This window comes from Phragmites australis, chromosome 8 (genome assembly GCF_958298935.1).
Source record: "Phragmites australis chromosome 8, lpPhrAust1.1, whole genome shotgun sequence".
Taxonomy (NCBI): Eukaryota; Viridiplantae; Streptophyta; class Magnoliopsida; order Poales; family Poaceae; genus Phragmites; species Phragmites australis.
The window spans coordinates 1,126,821-1,134,572 of record NC_084928.1 but is presented as its reverse complement, the minus strand read 5'-3'; the positions used below and the strand labels follow the sequence as shown (position 1 = coordinate 1,134,572).

Sequence of the window (7,752 nt, the reverse complement as noted above, 5' to 3'; positions counted from 1 at the left end):
TCATTTATCCCATATAAATGATAGCGCTAGTTCTACAGAAGGCAGGCTGAGCCACACCATTAACCTAAGAGAGGCTAGTTAAATAAGTTACGCATGTCCGCAATGGCTGGACACATAAAGGAACACTAGAATCTTATTTATCGCATGTATAAGGTAGCGCTAGTTCACTCGGAATGCCTGAGGTGTCAAGTTTGGTGCCTGAAGCATGGCAAGACACTGAAGTACTTAACAGTGTAGATGTAGAAACCTTTCGCCCTCTGAAATCCGGCGCGACATCAATCAATAATTCTAGAGCACTGCAAGATCTGGATTCGGCGTCAGAAACAAATCTGCAAAAGCAATAGCCAGCCGCAGCATCTGAAACTCATGCCTCTCACTGTCGATGATGCGGCATTGGCATCGCAGCAAAGCTTCTCTCCTTCCGGCATCAAATCTCGTTGTGCTGGGAGCTCGTGCGCGTCTCTTTCTCTTCTCTGGTGCTTTGTTGGTGCTCGCGTCGCGTCTCGTATACCGGCCTGCCTTGCCACTGTTTTCAGGACGCCGGCCGTGGCGTCATGTCTGCAGTTTCGCGTACGTTTGCAACCATGATCCCTTGTTGCTCTCTTTTCTGCGACTGTTCGTTCAGTCGGGAATCTTTGCTGAGCTCTAGCCTGTGTCCTCGTCATCGTTACGCACGAGTTTCAGTTAACTGCTTCGTCTGTTTGGATGGTAAATTGTAGGACCTACAAAGGTGGTTAGAGAGGTAAATAGAAGTCTTATCAAATTTTTAAATGATTTATTTTAATTTTTTATCTAACGTATCTCAAATTAAAATACGGAAGCTAGAAACCGAGAAAAATAGGAATAAGTTACATCAAATATTTTTTAAAAAATATTGCTCCAATGGGTAGATCTAAATTCTAAATTCCATAGAATACCAATCCAAGTGTCATAACTTATACAAAATTTAACTTAAAGAGAAAACACTTAGACCCAAAGAGTTATGCACTGAGTGAAGATACTCTTGAAGTTGATGGATCTAGAGAGTGGAAGGTTCAAAACCAACCCATATATGATTGTCATCTCTCTGGTAACATGAAGAATAATTTCAACACGAAGGAAAAATTCAGCTCTCCAACAAAAATGAAAATCACAATAAAATCGAAAAACTTATAATCATGCAAGAGAGCTAAGAGAAAGAAACTAAAAGATGATGAACACAAACATAAGATAAGACATAATCTTCATTACTTGCAAAGAAAACGCCATATTGATTATAAAGTGATTTAAATATACAGTCATCACCTAAATCATAGGTTAAACTCTCATATCTCTCTTCTAAAACCCTAGAACTCAACTCTCACATAGCTGGCTCAAGGAGGTTCTAATAGCCCTCTCCTCTATTTATGGTCTTTGAGAGCTTTCTTACCCTTAAGTTTTAGATTCCTTTCTTGCGCTCTAAATTTTCTAGATTTTTTGCTCTATTAGTAACCTAGGTTCCTTGCTTTCTAAGTATTCTTCCTCATGATAACATGTGTACTCCTCGATAAGTCTCTCCTGCTCCTGATTCCTCGAGCCGCATTGTAACTTGCATCGGTATCTTTTTCGCTTGACTTTGTCAACACGCTATCTTCATCCACCTTCTCATGCTTTGTTTGCTCTCCACGTGTATAGCTACGATCACCCTTGACTTCACTTGGCCTCTTTGATCGTCCGGCACCAAACACCCCGCTTAGCCCGATCGTCCTATCATCGACCGTCAAGTTGCATCCATCACTTACACATTATAAGACAAGCACATAAGTTCCTTCAACTCCATTTCTCCATCTTCGATTAGTCAAAATCATAATTCTTTGTTGATGACTCATCACATAAAAATCGTGAGTACTGGATGTTACGGTGTGTTTAGTCCTCTGATCACCAGATCATCCGGTGTTTACAATTCTTAGATCCACTAAAAACATTATGAAAAAAGCTCCGGTAAAGCCTCTGACATGCACAACTCCAATTCACCGGACTATCCAGCACGTATTACTTCATCTTCCATCAAACCGAACGAAATCTTCTGAAAAATACTCCGATGAAGTATCCGGTGTACACAACTGTTCATCACCGGACTATCCGGTGTGTACAACCACACTAGACAAGCCATTGCAACCTCTCATGAGAAATAGTCCGATGTGCACATCACTTTAACACCGGACTATCCGGTGAATTTTTCGACTTTCTCTTTTGAGTCAAAATGTTCTGATGCAAATTCTTGTGAACACCGGATCATCCAGTGTGTTATCTTTTCTAAGCACTGGACTATCCAGTGTTAACAATTTTTCTAGCTCAAAGATAAAAACTTTCAACTCCATTTCTCTCCGTCTTTGATTAATCATAGTTATAATCATACATTGTAATATATATATATATAGATATGTTTATGCAAATCAAACTAACTCAACTCAATCTTTATTAATAGCTTATCACATATAAACTAAAATATATATCTACTTGGTTTCTCGTAAATAGACATATTTCATCTCGAAATAAAGCTTCCTTCAGTAAAAAAAATAGTGGTAAATAGATCGGAAAAATAGAAGGCAGCGTTCAACAAGCCATTGAGCGCTGAACAAGTGCAGACGTCGACGGGCGCACAAATCATCTCTAGACTGTGCAGACTCGAATACACGATGTACCCTACCCTACCCTACCCAGCGCGTTCGTGCAGAGGTACGGTACGAACGTGCAGCACCGATCGTCCGAGGCAGCAAGCAACTGCACCGGCCACCAGTTGAGATCTGCTCTCGGCAGCAGCTCGCAATGCTCCTGCTCCTGGATTCCTTTCTCCTCTCAAGTCTGAACTGAAAGCAGCATGCGCTCGAGAACTCGCTAGCTAGGTAGCACAACTGCAAACGTGCGCGTCGTCTCAAGCTCACCGTGCCGGCCAAGCTGGATTTCAGGGAAGCCGGCCGGCCGTCTCCGGTGTTGCTCTCGCCCAGACGGCGACCACGTAACCGATTGGCAGCACCCTAGTCATGCAAACGTGTACGTACGCGCTCGTCGTCACGGGCTCACCGTGCCGGCCTTGGAATGGAAGCAACCGCGGGTCGGCCGTCGGTCCCGACGGCCGGCGCGTAAGTACGTGGTCAGCTTGTCCGCCGGGCAGGTTGCTTTCTGGGAAGCCTGCCGGCCGGCCGGCCGTCTCCGGTGTTGCTCTCGCCCAGACGGCGACCACGTAACCGATTGGCAGCGGCTTGCAGCGCATCCACCGCGTGTCCGCAGCGCGCCCACGCGTTGGAAAGAGACGCCGTCGCTTCGCCTGCCTCTGCCCCTCGGCGAGGCGCGTGTCTCGGCTTCGCTCGCGCCCGCACGCGTCACGGCGGCGGCCGCACTCAACCGACGGGTTTGCAGTTGCATTCGCAGGTGTCGGTGTGGTGCCGCTTTTGCCTCGCGGATTCGGGCAGATCTCCACGCCATTGCCTTCTTTTCTCCATGTATTTTTCCTCCCTTTGTTCGTGCCGTCGGTTTCTCTTTTCGTTATCCTAATCAAAGCCCAGCGTTTAGCAATTGCTCCACGCCATCCTTCAACTCTGATTGATTTCTCACAAAAAAAAGGACGGTCACGACTTGACAGACATGTGAAAGAAACCTCCTCTACTCTGTACCAAGCAACCGTGCTACAAATTGCGATTATAGTACATCACAACCTTCAGAAATTAAGAAGGGAAATACAAAATAGCAGCACCCTTATAATTGGTGAGTGACAGGCATCTAACGTTCTTGCCATCACACCATCCATCCCCCACTCAACCACCAAAATAATACGCTGCACACATGACACATGCTCTCTCTCTCATACTGCCACTGCAACGGCAACGGGCAGCTGCGAATCACTCAATGGATCAATCAGTGGTTTCGGCTCATCATCAGAGGCTAATTCTTGGTAGGATCACAGAATTTTCACAGGTTTAGGAGCAGCATCTCGCATAGCTTTTTCTGTTTTTCCTTTAAGTGAACAAACAAAACAGCTCGGATGGATGCAATGGAGCACCTAAATGTGGCACAGCGATAAAGAATTCAACACCGCACCAACCCTGAAGTATTCATTTCTGAAAGGAATCAAGCCTGACAGACAGGCGCCAACTAACTCAGCAGCAGCAGCAGCAACAACAAAAACAAGACAACAACAAATCCTTTTTTATTACAGGAAAATCTGCATCAACTGTAGTTCAAAAAGAAAATCTGCATCCACCAGTTACCAGTAGTCTCCTCGTCTCATTCTCAAGAACAGTATGCATGTATTGATTGGTAGTATGTGACTATATGTGTAGGCATGGGTATATTTCTTCAAACGCCAATTGGAGATCGACAACCCTTTTGACTTATTCCCAATCTGTTCTGAATACACTTGACTTACCCTAATCAACTTCCCCCCCCCCCCCCTCTCTCTCTGAATAATATGCACACAAAAGAATTTCAAACATTTGATGAACAAGAAGAACAGAAAAAGAAAAAAGAAAATACTCTCAAATCTCCCACATGATGAACTAGAAGTGGTACCATGCAATGCAATGCGTGACCAAGCAAAGTAAGCAGCAGCAGCACATAGCTAGCCCAATCATCGTCTCATCAGGACACCACACATCCTATCAGATTTTGATGGGCACGGGTGCAATTCTTGGCACACAAGCATTGCATTCGCCTTTTGCTTTTGCCTTTTGCGCTGGTGACCGGTGACGGGTATCATCCTCAGAACAGCATCCAGTCGAGCCGGTTCGCCGGCGGGGCGCCGGACGACGCCGTGGAGCTGACGGTGGTCGTCGAGGAGGCCGAGGACGTCGACGGCAGCGATGATAGCAGGTCAAACATCTCCCACCGCGTCTGCGCCGCCGGCTGCTGCTGCTGCTGATACTGATGGTGAGACTGCTGCTGTCTCGGCTGCGGCGGCTGCTGCTGCTGCTTGGCGTTGGCGACCTTCTCGCCGGCTTTGCGGACGATGGCGGCGTTCTTGGCCATCACCACGTCGAGCGTCTCCACGTACTTCTGCACGCGCTTCACCTGCAACAGCACCAACCGGATTCATTAGCCGCGCCATCCCGGGGGGGGGGGGGGGGGGGACGAAATGTCTGATGAAACCAACCGAATTGATGGCCTGATCTGTGGAGAGTACTGTGAATCAGTCAATGCTCACCTGCATCCGTCTCTGGGCCTTGACGTCGCCGTCGGCGACCACCGCGTCGAGCTTTAGCAGCTCGTTCATGAGCAGCTCCGTCACCTGCGCCACGTCGTTCTCCGCCACTTTCTCCCCCTTCCGCACCGACGCGTCCAGCGCCGCCACCTGCCAATCGGAGCAGCAATTGGTCAACTCCCCTGTTCACCCGGCTCGGAAAAGATGCAGTCTTGGGATGGATAGCTAATTGGCTATGGGCTATGGCAATGTGTGCAGTAGCAAGTACTACCTTGGGGGCGAGCTTGTCGACCTCGGCGGTGACCGCGGCGACGGCCTTGACGGCCTTCTCGAGGTGGCCGTTGCGGCGCTCCTCGATGAGGCGGCGGGCGCGGGCCTCGGGGTCCTCGACGACGACGACCTTGGACCGGTCCTTGACGCCGGCCATGTCCAGGAACGCCTTGGAGTCCCGCTCCTTGTCCTTGTACAGCACCTTCTGGTCGTCCGGGTGCAGCCCCGTCTTCGCCGCCACCATCTTCTTCAGCTCCCCTGCATCCATCCAATCCAATCCAGAAACGACATTCAGATGCTTGCCGCGGCATCAGCAGATTGAACTAATCAATTCTTTGTCGCGCGCAGCACTGACCGAAGGACGCCTCCGAGCTGATGTAGATCTCGTGCGTGACGCCGGCGTGCTTCACCTTGACGCGGATGGTCGGCACCGGCTTCACGTTGGCCGACGGCTCGTCGTCGGACAGCGCGCCGCCCCTCTTCTGCACCAGCATACCGCCGGGCCGGACCTCCCACACCTCCTCCGCAGGGACCTTCCCTCCCGCCGGCGCCCCGGCGCCGGTGGCGGCCACATGAGCGTTCTTCATCGATCCCAGCTTCACCGGCACGCCTTTCTTGGCCTTGGGGCTCGCTCCCAACATGCTGAACGCCGCTGCTCGCTTCTCAGCTGTAAAGCCCGGACCTTTGAGGCAGGAACAGTGGCGGGAATGAAGCAAAGCGGCCGGAGCAAAGCGCAGAGCTTCTGGGCTGCAGAATATTAAGGCAGTGGGGATCGGAGAAGCGAAGTACCAGGAGACGGATGGATGGACAGCGAAGAGGAGGAGGAGGAGAAGCAAATAATGGCAGCGAGCGAGGTTGATGAGGGAACAAACGCATGGACAAGGGGAATATATACGCCAGATAGAATAGCGGCAACTGGCCACATGGCAAATACATTATCAACTCCAAAGGGGAGAGGATTTAAAATTCCAAACCATTTTATAATCATTTACAATCTCATTCATCCATGACAAGTTTGATTAGTTTGATGCAACTCCTTTTTTTAAGAATAAATTTGGCACAACTGTAGAAGAAGGAAGGAAAGGTGCATTGCATTGGACTAACTACTTAGCCACTCCCTCTGATTACAAATGTAAATCGTTTGACTTGTGCATAAGGATTAAGAAAGTAGATTAAATAATTTTGTTGCTTTTTATTTATTTTGTATTGGAAAAAATAACTCATTAATTTATGAGAGTAGTAGTATTTATTGAACAAGGGCAAGAAGGGAATAAAAGAGAAAAAAAATGTATAGAAGTTCGAGAATGACTTACATTTAGAGAATACTCCATCCGATTGCAAATGTAGGATGTTTTAGATTTGTATATAAGGATTAAGAAAGTAGATCAAATGACTTTGTTGCTCTTTATTTATTTTGCATTGAAAAAGATAACTCATTAATTTATGAGAATGATAGTATTTATTGAACAAAGGTAAGAAGGAAACAAAAGAGAAAAAAGTGCATAGAAGTTCGAGAATAACTTATATTTAGAGAATAGTTGAGGAGACTTAAACAACCTATATTTGCAATCAGAGGAAGTAGTTGAGAAGGCTAAAACGACCTATATTTGTAATTAGAGGGAGTAGATGCTAATGGCTCCATCTGAAATCAATACATTAATCTATCTATCTATTTATTTTGTGTGGTTTTGGTCTATTTTGGTGCAATTTCAGTATTATTTCTTCCTTGTCTTCATTCCACCTGCCTGATTTCATTTTTGTTTAAAAGAATCTTGACGACGTCCTCCAGGGTTTGGTACTTTGGGTTGGATGTTGATTGGTAGACTGTCGGCTGATGCCACTGTTTCGTAATCATACGCTTTTTTCCCCTCTGTTTGATTTGCGTTCTCGCTGTGACGCTGTCATATAACGTCTCAACCATCGCCTTGTTGAATTTTAACTAGGCGGCAAGTAAATCCGATAGAGAGAGAGAGAGATTTTTTTAAGTTCCAAGTACTCACAAAACTACCGGTAGCTCATCAGCTGATCAGCAGTCGGGATCACCAGAGATGGTGCTAGCAACAGGTATACGATTGGAGCATGCGGTCAGAACACTATTTACCCGGCGTATGCTTCGGATATTGAACCAACCACCTTAATTTCCTTCTGTCTATGTGTTTTTTATTACCTCTAATATACTTTGTTTTCTTTGTTTGTATACTTTAGACCCAGTGTATCTTAGGTAGGTAGAAATAGGGAGTGAACTATCACGCGTTTGTATGTTTTGATGCAAAATTTCTTTTATCGAAAAAGCTGATCATGATCATGCAGATCATGCATGCAGATGG

The 7,752-nt window shown here is 46.7% G+C and overlaps 1 protein-coding gene across 1 annotated transcript; it reads right to left on the bottom strand.

The window, feature by feature from the left end:
- Positions 1–4,145: 4,145 nt before the first annotated feature.
- LOC133926138 (BAG family molecular chaperone regulator 3-like) lies at positions 4,146–6,332 on the bottom strand. Its single transcript, XM_062371918.1, has 4 exons — positions 5,781–6,332; positions 5,427–5,683; positions 5,159–5,305; positions 4,146–5,025 (listed from the first exon to the last, which is right to left on the bottom strand). Exons 1-4 carry the CDS (start codon positions 6,064–6,066, stop codon positions 4,717–4,719), a joined length of 999 nt encoding a protein of 332 aa, XP_062227902.1. The 5' UTR covers positions 6,067–6,332; the 3' UTR covers positions 4,146–4,716.
- Positions 6,333–7,752: the final 1,420 nt, after the last annotated feature.